Here is a 21659-nt window from a genome sequence, read left to right on the forward strand (position 1 = left end):
TGCACATGTCAGCAGTTATGATCATATCCACTCTGGATTTGTGGCCTTTGATTCCTGGTTGCTTGGGAGCAGTAGACTAGGCATTTCTTGTTCTCTTGAGATGCAAAGATATCCCATGGCAGAAATCCCCATTGTTGAAAGATGATCTGGACTTGTGAGTTGTGTAGTTTCCACTTCTGGTTTATGCAAGAGGTCTGTTGAGGCTGTCTGCCAGAGTACTGTGCACTCCAGAGGGGCTCTGCTAAGATGGTGACCTGGCAAAGGACGCACCAATTCTAGAGATTGATGTCTTCTGTACAGAGACAAGTGGATTTTGTCCCTTCCTGTTTGCTTTGTTGATATAATAAACTGCTCTCATGTTGTCCTCCATGACTTGAATGTGCAGGGTCAGGATAAATGGCAAGAACCATTTGCAGGCTTCATCTACTGCCCACAGTTTCAGAAGGTTTGTGTGCAACTTGGATATTCTTGGGTTCCATGCTCATCTAGATATTCTCCCGATATGCAGGGAGGCAATGCAATCAATTTTTTCATGAGCAGGAGGTGCGGAGGTGGGAGGGAGAAGGAAAGGCTCACTTCACCCTGCCCCCAATACACATTCTCCCACCAGATGAATGAAATCAGAATGCTGTGGTGGAGAGAGACTGTTTGTCCAGACTGTGCTTGCTTGGTACATATACTATCTGCAGTCATGCCTGTAGACAATGCAGACAAAATCTCACAAAGGGCATCACATAAGTACACAAAGCACTTGGGGAGAGGGATAGCTCAGTGGTTTGAGCATTGGCCTGCTAAACCCAGGGTTGAGGGGGCCATTTAGGGATCTGGGGCAAAAATTTGTCTGGGGCTTTGAGCAGGGGGTTGGACTAGATGACCTCCTGAGATCCCTTCCAACCCTGATATGCTATGATTCTATGAAAGCCATGTGTCCTGGAAGGACAAGGCAGGATCCCACTGTCAGCTGAGGGCTCAGTCAAAAATGAGTGATGAGATCCTTCAATGCTTGGAACATGTCTTGAAGTAAAAACAACAAGGAGTCTAGTGGCACCTTAAAGACTAACAGATTTATTTGGGCATAAGCTTTGGGTAAAAACCTCACTTCTTCAGATGCATAGAGTGAAAGTTACAGATGCAGGCATTATATACCGACACATAGAAAGCAGGGAGTTACTTCGTAAGTGGAGAACCAGTGTTGACAGGGTCAATTCAATCAGGGTGGATGTAGTCCACTCCCAGTAACAGATGAGGAGGTGTCAATTCCAGGAGAGGAAAAGCTGCTTCTGTAATGAGCCAGCCACTCCCAGTCCCTATTCAAGCCCAGATTAATGGTGTTAAATTTGCGAATGAATTTTAGTTCTGCTGTTTCTCTTTGAAGTCTGTTTCTGAAGTTTTTTTGTTCAATGATAGTGACTTTTAAATCTGTAATAGAATGACCAGGGAGATTGAAGTGTTCACATACTGGCTTTTGTATGTTACCATTCCTGATGTCCGATTTGTGTCCATTTATTCTTTTGCGGAGGGACTGTCCGATTTGGCCAAAGTACATGGCAGAGGGGCATTGCTGGCACATGATGGCATATATATTAGTAGATGTGCAGGTGAATGAGCCCTTGATGGTGTGGCTGATGTGGTTGGTGTCGCCAGAGTAGATATGGGGACAGAGTAGGCAACGAGGTTTGCTAAAGGGATTGGTTCCTGGGTTGGTGTTTCTGTGGTGTGGTGTGTAGTTGCTGGTGAGTATTTGCTTCAGGTTGGGGGGTTGTCTGTAAGCGAGGACTGGCCTGCCTTCCAAGCTACCCCCGAGTCTTGAAGTAAGTATGCTTTGGCTCTGATAGCATCCAGAGTCACTCCAGTAAAATCTATAGCAGGGGTGGCCAAACTTACTGACCCACTGAGCTGCATACAACAGTTTTCAGAAGTTTGAGAGCTGGGGTGCACCTGCGAGGGCTCAGGGCTTCAGCCCTACTCCTGCTGAAACCCCAAGCCCTGGCAGGTGCAACCCGCTGGGCAGAAGCCCCCACCCCGCTGCAAGGCAGAGGTCCTGAATTCCCCCTTCAGTCTAGTAGGTGGAGAATGGGGGGAGGGTACCTAGGGGGAGTTCCACGAGCCACACTTTAATGGGAAAAAAGCCGCATGTGGCTTGCGAACCACAGTTTGGCCACCTCTGGTCTATAGCATAGGCGCCAACTTCCCCTCTGCCCAGTGGGTGCTTGAAGCCCCACGCCCTGCCCCTGTCCCACCCCTGCACCGCCTTTGCCCCACCCCATTCCACCTCTTCCCCAAAGTCCCTGCCCCACCCCACCTTTTCCTACCCCAGCTCTGCCCCCATTCCCTCCTTCCCTCAAGTCCCTGCCCCTGCCCTGCCTCTTCTCTGCCTCCTCCCCTGACTGCGCCGCATCCCCACTCCTCCTGCTCCCTCCCGGAAAGTCCTAAGCACTGCCAAACAGCTGTTGGGCGGGGGGGCAGGAAGTGTTGGGAGGGAGGGGGAGGCGGTGCGCTGCGGGGGGAGAAGGCAGCGAAGAGGGTGGAGCTTGGCTGCCAGTGGGTGCGGAGTACCTGCTAATTTTTCCCCGTGGGTGCTCCAGCCCTGGAACACCCACAGAGTTGGCACCTATGGGCTATATTCTGTCTAAGTGGACTTTTCTATGTTTACTGGGATTCCTAATCATTATGGCAGGGATCCAGGTGCTATCTGCAGTTCTTGAGGACTTCCCTGTGAGCAGCCAGTCATGAAGGCATAGTAATACTGACATATCTTGATGACGCAGGTGTGCTGCCATGAATGATGATACCTTTGTAAACACTCTTGGCACTGTCAAAAGGCTGAAAGGGAGCATTCTGTACTGGTAGTGGTCTAGGCCAATGGGGAATCATAGGAACCTCCTACGTGCGGGTGGATATCTATGTAGAAAAAAAGCGATCTTCAAATCAAGAGCTGTAAACCTTTGTATAATCCCCTGAATAAACAGGCCAGAGTGATCATTCTGAACCTCAGGCAGTGGATGAAGATGTTCAGTTGCCTGAGATCCAGCCCCTTTCTTGGGGATGAGGAAATATCTTGAATAAAAGCCTTTGCCCCTGTGTTGAGGAAGCTCCCAGATGGAGCAAGGCTTCTAATTCCTGTCTGAGCATCCTCTCATTAGAGGGGTCCCTGAAGAGGGACAGGTATGGACAGGAATTCTTGTGTGTTACTGGTTGTGATTATCTCCAACACCCATCTGTCTGATGTGGATTTGGCAGGAGCACTGATTTTTATGCTCTCAAAGGCCCCATTGAAAGGACATCTTGCAGGGAGACTGGGGATGACAAGAGAATGAAGGGAGAACATTTTGCTTACTAAACTGCATTCTTTGGTGTGTCCTAAGAGGTTTGTAAGCCCTCTGGTAGTTAAATGGCTGGGGAGCTACTCATTGTAAGGCTGAGACTTAGTGTATTTTCTCCATAGTGCTGAGATAAAGATACCCAAAGAGCAAAGAACTGTTTTTGTGTCCTTGAGAGTGTGTAATGATTCATCTGTTTGCTCATTAAGGTTATTTCCCTCAGAAGTCAAATCCTCCATGATGGATTGGAGTTTGGGAAATCCAGAGAATTGGAGCCATGAGGTCTGCTTCATAACCATAGATGTTTCCATTAAGCAGGAATCTGTATTTGTTGCATCTACTGATGGAAGGCAGATCTGGCTATCAATTTACCTTCTTTGAAGATTGATTGGAATTGACGTTTGTGTTCTTGCGGCCCTTTGTTGGTGAATTCCAAAAAAACGAATTTTAATTAATACCATCATCCGTTACCATCAAAGCTTGGTCGTTTGCTAAGCAGAACTGTAAACTTGCCAAAGCTAAGCTCTTCCTCCCAAAGAGGTCTAGACATTGGCTTCTTTGTCACTGAAAGAAACAAGCAGCACTAACATAGCTCTACTCCCCCAGACAATGTGCATGTAAGAGTTTGGAGCAGGGTGGGAGAATATGTATTCCACCCCTTTTAGCTGGTACAAAGTATTTTTTCTCTGTTCTTTTCAGAGTGAGCACATAGGTGGCTGGAGTGTGTCAGACCATGAAGGTCTACTCTAAGATGGCCTCACTGATTTGCAAGTGCCACTGTACTAAAGACCCACACTCTGCAAAATATTCAGTAGCTTATGAGGGGTGGGCTATGCTTCCTTGAGGGGGATCTAGAGCAGGGGTCTCAAACACGCGGCAGAGCTCTTCCCTGCGTCCCACCAAGCTGCCCGCGGCCCCCCCCCCCAGTTACTTCCTGTCATCGCCAAACTCCCCTCACCCCCGCCCCTCCCCAAGTTATTTTATGTGGCAGCTAAGCTCCCCGCACACTGCTCCCCAATGTTTGGGGCCGCCCCCCCCCCACACACCTCCCCCGAGTGTCCCCTGCGCTCACTTGCTGCCCCCTCAGCGCCCTGGAGCCTGCAGCTCATGCTGACTCCTGGCATCACCTGCTGCCGCAGGATCCTAGTGCCCCCCCCCCAATTAGGGCCAGGGCAGGCTGCCCTTCCCCTGTCCTAGTCCTGAGCCTCGCCAATGCCCCGAGCCTCTCCAATGCCACAAACCCCTCATCCCCAGACCCACAGCTCTCACCCCTGCCCCCCCTCCTATCCCCAAACTCCATCCCAGAGCCTGCACCCCCTACCCTCTACCACAGCCTGTACCCAGTACCCAAACTCCAACCCAGAGCCTGCACCCCAGACCCCCTTCCCCATCCAAACTCCCTCCCAGAGCCTTAAGCAGGTGGAGGCAGAGTTTGGGGGGGGGGGGGGGCAGGTTCTGGGCACCACCAAAATTTCTACAAACCTGCCACCCCTGGCAGAGGCAGAGCAGGGGTGGAGTGGTGGTGCAGCCCAGTGCAGTGTGTGTGGGGGGCTTTACTGAGTGTATATATTTTATTAAAACCACTTGGAGGAGGAGGTGGAGAAGAGACGGGGCCTCATGGAAGGGGTGGAGTGGGGGCGGGGCCAGGGGCAGCGTCAGTGATGCAGCCCTCGGGCCAATGCTGAGTCCTCATGGGCCCTCATGGTCATTTGAGTTTGAGACCCCTGATCTATAGCATCTATATGCTTCTCCTCAGGAAGTTCTGGAATTGTCTATAGTAGTCAGGTGGTGATGATGCCTCATCTGGGGAGGAGGATGATAACCCTGCAGGGGCAAGTGGGTTCCTGTTCAACAGCATTTGAAGTTCCTCCCCCTGACTAAATGTCATCAGGATTTGGGATGTCTCATATCTGGGTCCCAAGGCCCCTAGTAATGCCACTGGGAAGGTGAGAGACACTGTACCTCAGAATGGCACCCTGTAACCCCCATATTCATTATTCATATATGATTTAATATTTCATACAAAGCCTCCCATGTAAGCCATCATTTGAAAGGTCATGATCTGCTGAAGCCCATTCTTCTGTCCAAATATGTATATCGTTAGTGTGTATAGAGCTATGAAATTATACTTTATGGTTGTTACTAAAACATGCTGTAAGTTTGCTAGTGGCATGCCAAGGATTGCTGCCCAGATGGATGTTTACTGGCCATTAATCAACTGAGAGACTCAACTAGGCAAGCCCCACATAATGGGAACTGATCCATCACTGAGACTCAGGGGCTGCTTGTTCACTGTCACTCAGCAAAGCCCACCAGGACATACGTGGGCTAGTGTCTGCCAGGCACTAAAATAAGAAACAGTTCAGCATAAGGGGGAACTTTCTTCTCTACCACCGATGCTGGAAACAATCAGGACACCAAGAAGATGAAGATCAGCTGAGGAGACTGGTCCAGACTTTAGGAGGGAAGTCTGTGCATTAAGGACTGTAACATCTAGTGGGTGAGACTATTACTTGATTCAAATCTTGATTAGTTTATAGAATATAGATTAGGCACTTATTTTTATTTTCTTTGGTGACCATCTTGATCCTTTTATACCTACCACTTAAAATAAAATTTTCTGTAGTTAATAAACCTGTTTTATATTTTGCCTAAAACAGTGTGCTTTGCTTGAAGTGCTTTGGGAAACCAGGCATTCCACTGCCTGTGGGTCCCAATCCCATAGGTGTGCTCCAAGCTTGCAAACAGACTCAGGCTTCCCACAAAAAACACCGGGTAAAGAGCAGGTTGGGAATTTCTGTACATGTGTCCTAACAGTCCAGTGGCTAGCACACTCACCTTGGACAGGGGGAGTCATGTTGAAATTCCTGCCCAGCCTTATTTTGGAGCAGGGACTTGAACTCATATCCACCACACAGTGCCCTATCTACTGAACTACCTCAGATGGGTGGGGCTGGATCTTTTGCAAATCTCCCCTGCTGAAGCTGTTCTACTTTGTAGAATACTTAAATATTAATTGGGTGGCAAGAAAGAGCAACTTCATAGTTGAGTGGCTAGTGCACTCTCTTGGGGGAGACAGCTTCCAGCTACACTTGAGTGAACACAAGTATTTTATACAAAGCAGGAGAGATGATAAGAGTAAGGTTGGAAAGCGGGACCAACTAAATCATCCCAGCCAGGGCTTTGTCAAGCCAGGCCTTAAAAAACTCTAAGGATGGAGATTCCACCACCTCCCTAGGCAACCCATTCCAGTGCTTCACCACCCTCCTAGTGAAATAGTTTTTCCTAATATCCAACCTAGACCTCCCCTACTGCAACCTGAGACCGTTGCTCCTTGTTCTGTCATCTGCTACCCCTGAGAACAGCCTAGTTCCATCTAGATTGAGAGAGTCCCATCACTCAGGGGACTAGATGACAAGAGGGAAAGTGACCAGTACTGGACAAGTTATTGCCAAACAATTCCCAGTAGTTACATAATAAAGTACAGCCTAGCACCTTGTGTGTCTTCCTGCAGTGTCTGGAACAAAGCGTAAATGGGATGACTCAGGTAACCACAGGCTGATTAACTTGACATTGATATCAGATAAAACCATGGCAAGGGTAACACGGACACAATCAGTAAAGAATTAAAGGATGGTAGCACCCTTGATACCACTCATCATTTAATGGAAAATAGGTCTTCTGAAACTCATGTGGGTTTTTTTTTGTTTATGAGACTACAAGTTTGGTTGACAAAGTGCATTAACATAATAGACTTCTGTAAGACATTTGACTTATTACATAGTGACTTTGTATAGTGCTAAGTGGTTTGGCTCATAGCTTGCAAATCATCAAATGGGAATCTTCATCTCATGAGGGTGCTTTTAGTGGGGTCTCCACAGTGATCTGTTCTTGGCCCAATGGTATTCAAGATCCCTATCAGTGATCTGGAAGAAAATATCAAAGCATTGCTGATAAAATTGGGGGAGTGGAAAATAATCATAAGGTCAGGGCAGTTCTGCAGAGTGATCTGGATCACATGGTAAGCTAGGGCTTACTTGAAGAACATGCGATTGTAATACAATTAAATGTAAGGTCATACTTATAGGAAGGGAGGCTCTATTTTGGATGTCAGGAACTCAGAGAAGGACTTAACGAGGACAGTTGATAAACAGCTGAACATTAACGCAGTGTGATGTGATGGCTAAGAAAGGAAATGCAAACCTTGCATGTATAAATAGAGAAATATCAAGCAGAAGTAGGAGGGTGTTATCACTGATGCCATTACTGCAATACTATATCCAGTTATGTCCACACTTTAAAAATGATTTAAACAAATTGGAGAGTATTCAGAAAAGAGATACAAGAATGACTGGAGCTTTGTATACCTACCTTACAGGAAGAGAGTAAAAAAGCGCAATCTATTTGGTTTAATAAAAAAAGGTTCAGAACTGACTTGGTGTTAGTCTATAAAGTAGTTACATAGTGTCAAGATTTCTGATACCGGACACTGAAGATAGACAAATTCAGGCTAGCAATGAGACGCATTTTTAAAATCCAGGTTGGATGTCTTTTTAAAAGAAATGATTTAGCTCACCCTGAAGTTATGGGCTTGATGCAGAAACCACTTATTGAAATTCTCTAGCCTGTGTTAGGCAGAAGGTCAAACTGGATGGCCATAATGCTCTCTTTTGGTCTTAAAATCTCGTAACCTGATGGATGGCCTTTGAGTGTATTCTTCATTTTAAATTATTAGCCAAAAATTGTGTTAAAATACTCAAGACTGTGGATTATGTACAAATTGTTCACTCCAACTAGACACCATTAATCTGTGTTTTTGATCAGCTAAGTAACACGGTACTGGTTTTATTTATCCCCTAATTGAAAGGAGAGCAATGTTTGGAACATGTTTGGATGAATAATCATTTGTGCTAAACTTAATGAAACATTTGAGATTCATTAACATTTTAAAATGCCCAGCAGCTATCCAAATAAATAGTTGGACATCCTTACTCCAGGAATATTTGAGATCATTTTCACCATTCAATTAGTTGCACTACTATAGAGCATGGACAGAATATTCTCCTTTTGATAACTCCCTTTAATGCTAAGGGCCATATTCCTTTATGTACTGAGGAGCAGAAGAGGGAAAGTACAAGGCTTAGGTATCACCCAAGCCCTCCTCTATGTGTGGAGGGAAGTGCCTTTTTCTAAAAGGAGTTAGGGATGACTACATGACTCTCAAATGGAAAATTCATGAGTTAGTCATGCCATCTCTAACTCACCTACAGAAAGGCATATTCAAGGAGCATAAATGTATTTTTCCTTTTATAGCGGACTTTGCTCAGTATTTTTTATTAAAAGAGCACAAGATCAAGGTTTTTTTGTTTTATATTTACTAAAAGATTCTCACTGATTTATAATCATCTCTTTGAAAGCAACTGTTTTCCTTTTAAACTCTTTCCTCATATGCACATATTTCTTACTTTAAAATGACTGCTGGTCAGTTTGTATATACTGAACAAAACGGATTTTTTTTCTTCTCAGAGAAAATGTTAGGACATTTTTCATTCAGAATATGGAACCCTATAAAATTAAATAAATACAAAAATGTTAAGTCAAATGTTGGGCCTATCACACTCAGGTTTCCTGGTATCAGATTATTTGGTTAGCAAGTGGTGTCTAATCCAACTCAACTGTTGAGTTAATTGTTGCTGATATTTAAAATGTTGATAAGCTGCCAGTTACCATTCTCTGTCATTTTGATATAGAACTACAGTTCAAATGTATGTTTTTATATACAGCACCAAATTGTCTACATGTGCTTGTGTCTAATACTTTGGAAATTCCAAAGTCCACAGTGGTGTAATCACAAAGCTTCTGCGATAGACAAAGAATTGTTTGTAGTGAAAGAACATACATATCAGCTACATTCAAATGATTATTTTATTACCATATATTATGTTTTACAAACATTACTGAAGGTCAGTAAGAACACTACAAAAACATACCCTAACCCAAGAAATGTATTGCATGGCATGTGCAGGCATAGCAAATCAGAAATAAGAACTTAAAGCAAAACAAGCCAAGAAAACTGGTACAAAAAATTGATAGTAATACTGATTAACAATGGGCTATATCTTACTCATAACAGAACTGGAGGGCTAATGAAAAAATTCAAAAATTCCTGTGCACTTTTGAAGTAGTTTGGTGTAGATTCAAAATACACAGTCATAATCATGGGTTTGTTGTAGGCATAGCTACAGAAAATAAACTGATATGTATATAACAAAACTAAATGTTTATAATAAAGCAGTACACTAGTACTGCTGCTTCCTTGGCACTTAGTGGTAGAACAACAAATTTTTGGTTTAGCTAGACTGATCAGATGCATTTTTATTTATACTGATGTAAAAATGTACATTACCCCTTTGAATGTTTCAGTTTTACAGAATTTAAAACAGACTGTCAAATTCACACTCTTAAAAGTGATACACTAACTAGAAATGCAAGCCATTCTAGAAATTGATTAAAACTTACCTTAAATTAAAAATTTAAATGTTAAAATGTGAATCCAGATGCTATTAAATCAAAACTTTTTGTTTTCAGTGTGAGATATCACTAAGTTTGAAACATTAAAAAAATGAATTTCATGTCCCAAGCTAATTTGTTTTTAGGGCTTTCCTGAATAATATAGAGTATTAATACAAGATATTTCCCTGACATCCATTTCTCCCTTGATAACGTCATGCATCTGAAATTCTACAACTGAATTTGATATTCTGTCTAGCAGATCATATTACACTATAGAAGGAAATTAGTTTTACTCATGGAGAGTGTGTTTCAAAGAAGAAATCAAAGAAATGGGATGAAAATCTAATGCACAATATTTAGCTTTGTAGTTATTTCAGTGCAGATTGCACAAATAGTGGAATGAAACCTTCCCCATCGCATTTTCAACAATTTTGCAAAATAGTCTCTCCTCAAGTTAAAAAACTCCAGTTGTCCTTGTATTAAACAATATGAACACCAACCAGGAGAACGTTGGTTTATTTTTGTTTCCTTTTTAACAAAACTGTCTACACTGTAATTTATATTATACATAACAAATGTAAACATTTCATCTTTATATATATGATGTAACACTTTAAAATTAACTGGTTTAAAATATTTTACAAAGACGTTTTATTACATATGAACTATACAGCACACAAGCGTATGCAACAATTTGAACATATACGTTTCTGTATTTTTCCATTATGCTACTATTTTGCACCAAACATTGGTGTCTACAATTCTAACAGTTCTCTCAAATAAAAAAAAACCCAAAGCAATATTTTTAGCTTTTCTGAAAACAAAAAATATAAAAATCCTTTTCATTACAAGGATAATCTCTCTGAACTTTATTTTTTTTTTTTCATTTTTATATTTTGCACATAGATCTTTTTAAGTGGGTTCACAAACAAAAAAAAAAGATCACTTCTTTTCCTTTAGAGTGCAATTTATCAGGGATAACATTTAATAATAGCAGACCCTCTCTTCCCCCCTGCAACATTAAAAACTGCAGCCAATCGAACTTTGACTATCAGTGAAGAAATTTTTACAAAAGTAAACCTCAATACCATTTACCATTGAGACAGCTCTTCCCCCATAATTTAAAAGTTAACCCTTTTCAATATCCATTTTAGTGAAAGTATTTGCATAGAGCAGCCTTGTACTTTTATTTCTGAAGAACATTACAAGTGTTTTAACACAAGATAAGGCACATGTTTTTCAGCACTGAAATCTGAAACTAATCTTGAGGAATCCTCCCCCTGCAAAATCTCTGTTGTTTTTACCCTGTTTTACCTGAAGCAAGCAGACATGAAGTACAGAATAACAAAAAGCCTTTACTTGAACTATGTGTAAAACATTTACATCTCCAGATAAGTGTTACAACTCTGCAGACTCAGAATTGAGTCTAATTCGAAACAGCCATTGCTAAAAACTTTATAGAAAAAAGAAAGCCAATATCACTGTATATATTAGTTAAAAGTTCACACAATGTCGATGACTAATTTATAGTGAATGTTTTCTAAAACAAGCTTCCTTTCAGAAATAAGATAGCTAAATTGTGAGGCACTTAAGATTGACAGTAAAGGAGGAATGCAATGGATTTGTTTATATAAAACCTAAAATTGTATATCAAATCCTCGTTTTAATCCATTGATTAAAGTGCTAGAACTAGAAATTAAAACAAAAGGAGCTAAAATAGCAAGTAATTAATTGAAGGAAAGACCTTAGTATACAGTAAAAAATAAGTGCTTTTGATGCTCTTAATTTTAGATCATTCTTTTTAAAAATTTTAATTAAAAAAAATAAAATCTGGCAATAATCCAAGAGTGAAAACATCTTCCCGTTTGTGCCATTACAAGTAAGGTTGTCAAAGTGCCCATTTATTTTCTAAATAAAACCATTTGCCTTATCTTATGTTCTACAACGTGATGTATATAGTACATAATCCATATTGCAGCAACAACACATTTTCAATCTGACTGACAACAGCGCATGCACACTTTCAGTCAAAGTATAGTTCCTATTCCCACCCAAAAAAGTCAGGTTTTGGATTACATATCCTATTGGTATATAGTGCAACTAGCCTCAACTTATCAAAATGTACTTGGGGCTTTAAAGCCCAGTGTCCATAGCCTTATCAAGCGCTCCTTCACAGGCCAAAGTGATATCCATCAAAAACCAGAGATGGGATATTGGCTCTGAATTACATAAATCCACTGGATGCCAAATCTGAGAAAGGTCTGGATTCTGTCGGATGATGAAGAGGCGGAAGGTGCATGGCAGACTGTGTGTTACTGATGACATCTAACTGAGAGGGATATGCTTCATTTAAGCTTATTCCACCGAAACCATTTTGGAACTGGAAAAAAAAATTACAGGGGTTACTGGCTGTTTTCTTTAAAAACTTCAAAAGCATTTAGTGAAATGCACAGGTAAGATTAGAGATTCCTAATCCTAAAATAGACAGGGACTCTTTCTGCATTCTCTAGCTAAGCTCCTGGTGGTGTTTACCCCTCCCCCCCACTCCAATTGTGAAATAAATACTTTTTCATAGGGAGCAGAAACTAGTCATGATCAGCTAACATAGCGCCCCAGGTCCACAAAGTGACTCCGGTGCCTAAACCCAAGATTTACACACCACTGCAATCCACAAAACCCATGCTAAGTGGCTATCTAACCATGTAGGTGTCTAAACTTACTTGGTGACTATATTTTTGCTGTAAAAGTCCCCTAGGTGCCTAAGTTTCTGTAGGTGCCTGGATGCCCATCTCAGACCTGAGATGGGACTAGACCTTAGTTCTTTGAGATAGGACTTGACCAAATTGGCACATTAATGAAACGTTAATGTGCATCAGTATGGTACCCACAACAGCTGGAGCACAATAGGCTAGTGTGGGGTAGATTCATACCCTACCTTACCGCAAACTAAATACTCCTGGAGACCAGCCCTTTATATTATGGCTGGGGCCAATAGAGATACACAACATATTAGGATGGGTGAAAAGAGAAGTACAAAGGCACAGTAAAACAGTCATGTTTAACATAATAAGCAGAAGTCAAAGCACAGAAGGCAAACTCAAGGTCCTGTCAACAAGCCTTAAGTCTATAAGCTACGGGCAGGGGTGGTCTTTACTACAGGTGTGTACAACATCAAGCACAGATGGATCTTGACCCTTGATTGAGGCCTCTAGGCACTACTGCAATACAAATAGTAAATCAAACCATCACCACACTGGGTATGTCTGATATCTAAAGGGAATGGCCTAGCTATTTCTTTATTGTTGAACTCATTAAAATATTTCAATCATGCCTTTCAATAAAAGTTTTTATGTGATACTCAATAAAGGATTAAAAGCTTAATACTGTATATAGAAAAATCCTATACTGTGTCTGATATCGACTATGCGTCACCTTATGAATTGAGCATGTAAATCCATGAGAGCTATCTATGGGAAAGAAAAGAACTCACCCCCCCCCACCACCAATAATACATTTTTCATATTTCCATACATCTCAAAGATGACCTTAGTCAGGGGCAAGAACTGCTTTTGCTTAGGACAGAGTTTGTGGACTTCTGTTTTTCCCCAACCTCTATTCTTCCCCCCAAATTAAGATTACACAAAGATCACAGGCAATATTTTAGGATTATGAAAACTTTTCTGGCATCTAAAATTAAAAAGGAGTTGGCCATTCCAGGAATTCTGAAACTGGTTCTGAAGAATTAATTATCAAACTTCTGAAGTAGTAAAATAAGCTTAGTTGTTGAATGTAAAGTATTCTTAATGGCACAAGACTCAAGTGTTTCATTTGATATATAATAGATATTTAAGATGTTAAAAGTTTATTTTTCCCTATTTACTCAAGACGGTTTGGGGGACTTTTTTAGCAAAATATTAATAAGAGTTGCTATATATAAAAATATATTTTGGTTCTGCACTGCAAATCTGAAGTATGCCTTGAAACGTGTTCAGTTCTAACTTTTTAGTAATAGTAAATACTCTATTTACTAATACTGCACCTGTTGCATAATAAATCACATGGGTAAATCCTGATTTCTGTGGTCAGTTGCAAATAGAACACACTGGACTAGTGAGAGAAATGGAAAGTTAAGTAAACAAAGATCATGGGCACAATCCTACTTTTGTTGAAGTTAATGGGAGTTTTGTCACTGCCTACAATGCCAGAAGGAGTAGACAGGTAGGTCTTGAAAGTTTCTCAAAGTCAGATTTTTAGTGTGATTTTTTCCCCCCACTTGTGGAAAGCATAACCCACCTCAACACTACCAATTTCCTCGTCAAGAATGTTACAATTTCAAAATCCACCTAAGGTGGTATTTTTGAGTGTGTGGTGGTGGTCAGCTTTTATGGTTCTTCCATGAGTGCGTATTCAGTTCATTTATAAATTGGAATGTACACCACTTAATGCAGTTGGATTTTTTGAATGAATGATCATCGTCATCACCACATCTAACAAAATCAAGTGAGAGTGCTGAAAAGTTTTTATCAGTCTTGATATTCTGCATTTCAACAATTCTCTTCAAAACCATCTCCCCCCAACCCCCAAAGATCCCCAGGATTATTTTAATCAACTGATGTAATGCTTCCTGTCATTTTACAAAAATCATATGCACAAATATTCCATATATTCGTGGAAAATAAAGCAAAATAAAATCCTTTTAAGATAGAGGCATCAATTCTCATTAGAAATATTCACAGAATCGTAAGTCAGAGATAGAAAATATCTACTAAGTCACTAGCTGTCCCCCGCCAGGACAGAATTATTTTAATGTTCTTCATTAAATCCATTTTGTGGTGAGATCACTTATTAATATGTGCATTGTCTGGCAGACTTTGCTGAGCATATAGTAGTAATTAGTAAGGGGGAGTAGTCCCTGTTTATTAAAAGGACACTGGTCTTACAACAATTGGAAGAACTTTCCAAAAGTTGTGATAGATTCTTAATCACTGGAAACTTTAAAATCAAGTTTGAAGAAGTCCTATGGCCTGTGTTATGCAGGAGGTCAGATTAGATATGCTCAGGGTATGTCTACACTGCGATAAAAAACCCATGGCACTGAGTCTCAGACCCCAGGTTAGCTGACTCGTGCTCACGAGGCTCAGGGGACGGGGGCTACAAAATTGCAATGTAAACATTTGGGCTCAGGCTGGGACCCCAGCTCCGAGACACTCCCCACTGCAATTTTATAGCCCTGCAAGCTTGAGTCAGCTGACCTGGGCTAAACACAGCTATGCCACGCATCTGCATGTCTTTTATTGCAGTGTAGAAATACCCACAGCCATCCCATCTGGACCTTCACTGTAAATTTTGTCATAGAGAAACTAACTAGGGATGGAAGGATCATAAAAAGGGTAACTGACAACATGCTTGTCCACACTTTTTTCCATCTGTTATTACTCTAACCATTAATAACTTCTCCCTATCTACAGTAAACATGTCTCCAATTCATTTATATTATTTACAGTCATGGCTTTGATTTGGAACTTATTTCATGTGATTACTACTACAAGAATACACCCATTTGTTTGGAATCATTCACTCTTCTGACAACAACAGTAAATATAGCCATGATATAAATATATTTTAACATAGGATTGTCCTGGTTGCTCATCTCCCTTTGATGCATTAACATTACTACAAAAAGGTGAAAAATCAGAACACAGTATTCTAGTGGTTTAACCATTTTCATGGACTACAACTAGATTTAATTTTAACTATTTATAATATCCTATTAAGTATGACAGTACGTTTTGTTAGTACTGTGACAATCTACTAAAGTACTCTGGTAAGATATTTTTGCTGAGGAATGGGAAGAGAAAAATTCTCAAAATGAAGTAACAAAAATGAGGAATAATTAGAGTGGCTATGAGTATTATAGTGAGAAATTAACAACTTACATGTTAAAAAAGAAAATTTAAATTGGTTATTAAAAAATAGGCATCAACATAACAATGCTGAAGTGTATTTGTGTAAATGACAATCCTGTACTATTAGAAGGGCATGAAGTTGGAGGACGCAGGAGATGCTTTCCAACACTATTATCTAGGACTATGAAGGATTAATAGCACAGACTAGAGTGAGACATAGTGCAGCCAAGTGTTGTGTAAGCTTCCTTACTGAACTTTGCCAAAATATCTTCATGCTATTCCAGTCTTGGGTCTCTCAAGCAGAAGCTATTAATCTTGCAGAACTGTGCTCAATTTTAAAGGAAGTTTTATAATTCTATAATTATATTGTATTTAATTAATGAAAGAATTAAGAAATGTAACAAGTCTTCATTTTACTTCTGAGATGATGTAATATAGACTGTACATTTTCTGTATTCTTCTTCCTTGCTTTGTGTATGTTAAATGCCAGTTAATGCCTTAATTCTGAAAATACCTATGCATGTGCACAAGCATTTGTAGGATCATGGCCTCAGAATATACACTCTTTGGAAAAAGAATCATGTCTTCATATTACATGTCTAGCACAACAGGGCCCCAGTCTTGATTAGAGTGCCTGGGCATTATTACAATAGAAATAAAGAATACAATTTAAATGCACTGCAATGCAGATAGCTGCTATCACATTCAAATAATTGTCTTGAAATTGGAAGTTTTTCTTCCAAAGCTGCTAATGTACTCAATTCTACCCAGGAAGAATTTTGCTGACAACGTTGTCTGAAGAATGGCTACGCTATTTTAATGTGTTATATTATTTTGTTTTGCACTCTCCTTGGCCAAACATGGCTATGCCTACCATTTTCAATGTTCGGATAATTCTTCCTTTCTTCTGCATATAAACTAAACCAATAGGTAGAGAAGACCTGATTTTTTTTAAATCAGGAACTTGAGGAACAGGAAATAATTGTTTTGATCTTTTTCTGCTGCCATATTATTCTCCTTTGACTGAGGTGCAATATAGCTAGCGACTCTGCACATTCAAAACAATTAGCACATAACTCCTAGTTTAAAATCAGAATTCATTTCTGGTTTTGCTTGCATGTGCCCTAAAGATGTAACTGGATTTTCTGCAGAATTAAGGTATGCTTCTGAATAATCTTTTCACCGTTTTAACAGTTTTCTCTTTTGGAAGTTTTTTAAACTAAAAATTGTATGCAGTACTGCTAAAGGAAATAAAATTGTGTTTTTATAGATGGATGTATCTTAAAATAATTTATGTCCATGCTCTGCTTTGAGCTTCCTGCGCTAGGGTAATTAGTCCCACCAATCAAGGCCTAACTAATATTAAATTTTTATTTTTGTGTGCACATCCTATTTATGTAACTTGTGTTAATTTTTGTCATATTCTTAACATTGCAGCATTTAGAGCAAAAGAAATACTTTAAATTTTTACAAAAGTACATGTATAACATATTTATAAGTCTTAGTTCTTAAAAATGTTGTGGTATTTCATGCGTAAAATATGTATAGGCCAGTTTCTCATCTTAACGGTGCACCACCTGTTGACACACAGTTTGAAACCTCTCTCACAATACCTGCACATATATAGGACAAGGATTCATACGATTCCATGCAAGTTATGTAAAATTAGAATTTGTATGTTAATGTGATCTTTAAAATATATTAAATTAAGCAGTGAGATTATGTTGATTTAACAGAAGCTTTGTATTTTAAGAATCCAAACAATGAAAGTTTACCTTTCTTATTCTTAAAGTATGATAGATCTATGTATGGTTAAAATGAATTGACAATGAAATGTGCCAGACAATTGTACTGTAAGCAATCTATTTACCTACAAAATAGATACAAGCATACTCCAAAAACTTCTGTCACTCTGCTCAACCTTGGCCTCGAAGAACTAATTCTAGGTTAAAGAGGGAGGATATTTACAATTGGTATCTGTCACTTATACTTGCAGAGGTTCCTATGATATGGACACATTCCCTGGGACCTGGACTGAGCATGGCTCATTTCAGGTTAATGAACAGACGTTACAGTACCTCTCATTCATTACTACAACTGCATCAGTTTCAAATCCAATGACTTAGTTGATAATAGGTTCTGTATCCCATAAACCATCTAGTTTCCTGCTAACAACTATTATAACATGCAAGAAAATTTAACAATGACCTTTATCATACCTTATTTAACAATAGTTGTTGATCCTCCATCACAGAATTATATTGCATTTGATCCACAGAGTTGGGTTGAGTTTCTGGAACACACTGGTACATAGACACAGCACCCGCATAGCATGTTTGAGAAGTTACCATAACTGGCTGAGAGTTTATTCCACGCTCTTGATTCTCAGGGACTTCTTGTGAACAACTGAGAAAATCTTCCAAGCTTGAAGAACCAGGATAGTTCGATCTGTCAAAACATCCTATTGGGAAATCTACTTGGGTAAAATTAGAGAGCTGTGGCACCAGGGTTGTGGGCTGTTTATAAGGCATAAACTCCTGCCTACATGCATGAGGTGCAGGGTTGACTTCGGATTTGTAAGCGAACTCTTGAGTAGTGCCAGGCATGTCCGAAAAAACATACTGCACTGGCTGTTGCTGTGAACAGCTAAAAGGCACTCTACTACCAGAGTTCCAATTTGTGAACATCCCATCAACTTGCATATGCTTCATCTTCTGACATAACTGCTGCTGATGCTGCTCAGCCACTTGGTTTTGGTGCTGATTAAGTTGCTGCTTATCCAAATGTTGCTGTACCAAACAGCTAGAGTTCTGAAACGTCGTCTGTTGCTGGTGGCAACCTGAATACAAGAAGTCAGGCTTATTATTTAGGGAATCCTGAACATAGGTCAGGATTTCATCAGTTATGTCGATGTCTCCAATATCATCCGCACACGAAAATTCAGTTTTAAAAAACTCCTCATCCTGCTGAATACATTTTATATCTTCAAAGTCAATACCCAGACTTCTCATGATGTTGTACAAGTCACTATTTTTATTATCTTGAAAGAGCCCTGTGCTGTCTTCAGTAATCATTAAGTTACTTTCCTGGGGACAGTTGGTTTGCTCCTGTTTCAAGATGTTGTTATTTCCGGTTGGTAAAAGATTATCCTGCCAGTCACTGCTAAGAACATTGCCCAATTCATCGCTGGTGTCCGTAAAGAAGTTTCTCTCGAAAGAAAGTTTATCTGAAGCGGGAGGACAGAGATATACAGACTCATCTTGCCTTAACATGGCACCCAGAATTGAGTTTGGATCAACATATTCTTTATGTAGTGTAGCTTTGGCAGTAGGTCCTTTCCCAGGGGTGCTTTTAACCTTTGTCTGCAAGGGATCCATTAGGCTAGGCAAAGGAAAGTTTAACTCATACAACACAGCCTCACCAGTTGCAAACATAAAAGGAACCGTCATGTTTCGCTTCCGTAAATGCTCTGACCCTTCTTCTTCTCTGAAATTGACAAAAAATTACAGTACTTTATTACAGTATTATAGTCATTACAATAAAATAGTATAGTTCTGTTTCCTAGAATTGAAGCATTAACAAAGTGAACTATTCTATTTGTAGGCACTTAAAAAGGGCCAGTCACTGAGGAATCTGGCTATTAAAACTTAACTCTAGTGGGTAAAATGAGCAACAGATCATGATATAAGGAGTTTATTTACTGTAATACTTTCACACGTTCCATATGTTAATCAATATTATGTGTGCAATTCAATAAACCTAAATTACATACTTCCTATTCTACTATTCTTGACTTGCTGGGAGCATGGATCTTTCAGCTCTGAATTCTCTTGGTATTTTTCATTTCTCAGTGTCAAGTGAGCGTTGGGTTTGTATGGATAATGCTAAATAATAAGTGGAATGGAATTCAGTATGTACTCTACTGAAGTTAATTCCTATGAGTAATATATGATGTCTCTGCAGCTGCAGTTGGATTTCTTCCAAGAGAAAAGGGGAGAAGAATAGAAGTAGGGTGCATGGAACCATCTTGTGCCTTTGTTTCATTAAATTTACTTCCTAAGAGGAACACAGTGGCATCTGCCATAATCAGTGTTGCATACAATTTGAGATGTCAAGGAATTATTGCAACACGGGCAATTTTTAACTCTTAAAACAAAACAAAAAGCTCTTTGCAGCAGGTAGAGAACATTCGAAAACAAAAAAAAAACATAACCCCCAAATCCCTGTATCTTAATAAGATCTATGTCAGATGGTAGGTTGGGAGTTTTCAAGTACTATGCAGTAACACTTACGTAAGAGGTCTCTGTGTTGCAATGACATAATCAGGTCTTCCGTTTTTGTAGATCAGGCGTGCATTTGCTTGAACCCAGGCCCATCGCTTTTCTTTGGTAAGAAGTCTAAACACAGTCATGCCACTCTCTCCAGTTTTTATCACTAGAATTAAAAAAGGTCAAATATACTGCTTAATATTTTTTCCAATTAAAAAATAAACAAGAAAACGTGGCATGTTATATAAATAATTCTACTTGAAAAGCAATTTAATTATACTAGTATAAAGGTAAGTACTTAATAGTATGCTTCCATATTACAGAATTATGTTCTCAATAAACCCATTGATATGCAATAACCAAGCCCATTTGGACCCAGAAAGTAAAATAAAAACAAAATGAATATATGGTCTGCCTGCCAAGAAGCTTTAATTAGCCCAAGGGTAAATACAGGAACAAAAATCACAATGAATTTTAAGATAGTCATGTGACACTGACAAACCAGCACAGTTTAAAATGAACTAGCCAGTCCACCTGCATGTAACCTTTTAAGGCATGTCAAGAAGCACTGCAATGTAATCAGGCCAATTCAATTGTGTGCTAGTATCAAATCGATGCTAAATGGGCTAGCAGACATCAGCCCATTCAATTATGTTGATAAGAGATCAAGGAAAATGTTGATCGAATTGTTTTTCGTCTGTCTGTATTCTGTACGCCGTCAACCTTAAGATCAAAGATATGTATATACTGTATGTAACTAATGATATTACCTGCATTGTCTTCAATTATCTATCTCTGTTAAAATGAATGGCCGGCAATTACCTTATGTAAATCAATGTAACTGGATTATTTGTGTATGGATGGGAAGTAAAAGGTTAACTTCAAAGCAAAGGTCCTTCGTTTAACAATGGAGATTCACAAGCTGTCTGTATTACTTATTCTTCTTCAGCTGGTGAAAACTCATGCTGCGTCAGTGATAATCCGATCCTGCCTTCTCTGATCAGCTAAACCTAAACAGGGGGAGTTTTGAGCCTCTGGACTGAGATCCCCAAAAAGCTAACTTTGGGAAAGCCCTGAGAGACATATGGATATTAGCAGACATTATATCTCTGCTATCAACTGGGCTTATATATTCTGATTCAATTGTCATGTATTTTATCTGATTTTAACCTTTTTAATGACATTTATTTTATTAATAAATCTGTAATTAGTTTACTAAAGATTGGCTTACAGCGCTGTTTTTTGCTTAGATCCTGAAGTATCCAGTAACCTGGGGTGAGTGATCAAAACCTAACATGTGTTAGTTTTGGTTTTAATAACCTTACATCATAAAGTCCAGTTTGCCTGGGTGGTAAGTAGGTGCTGGAATGCCAAAGGGACGTTCTGCTGAGAGTCACTCCAGGCACTGAGACAATTCAATACAAAAAATCCCAGTATTTAATGGCACCATGGTCCATTATTTCGCCAATAGCAGGGACTGCTAAATACAACAGCACATAAATTACAAAATCCTAAACTCTGTGTTCTGGCAGAAAGGCAAATGCAATTACAAAAACACAAAATAAAATGAAAAACAAGACCACCACACACACAGCATTTGCTTTGACTCTAGGCTGGGTCATGTTTAGTTGTTTTAAATCTTTAAGATGATG

The 21659-nt window shown here is 39.7% G+C and overlaps 1 protein-coding gene across 1 annotated transcript in view; it reads right to left on the reverse strand.

Annotated features, from left to right (window-relative positions):
* Window positions 1–9227: 9227 nt before the first annotated feature.
* AHR (aryl hydrocarbon receptor) overlaps window positions 9228–21659 on the reverse strand; it is a 107553-nt gene continuing 95121 nt past the window's right edge. Inside the window, exons 9-11 of the mRNA XM_054020266.1 lie at window positions 20032–20173; window positions 17959–19225; window positions 9228–12213 (exon numbers count right to left, since the gene is read on the reverse strand). Of these exons, the coding sequence (XP_053876241.1) occupies window positions 12058–12213; window positions 17959–19225; window positions 20032–20173 (1565 nt within the window). The 3' untranslated portion in view covers window positions 9228–12057. The remainder of the gene's footprint in view (window positions 12214–17958; window positions 19226–20031; window positions 20174–21659) is intronic.

Source organism: Malaclemys terrapin, chromosome 2, assembly GCF_027887155.1.
Source record: "Malaclemys terrapin pileata isolate rMalTer1 chromosome 2, rMalTer1.hap1, whole genome shotgun sequence".
In the NCBI taxonomy this organism is placed as follows: domain Eukaryota; kingdom Metazoa; phylum Chordata; order Testudines; family Emydidae; genus Malaclemys; species Malaclemys terrapin.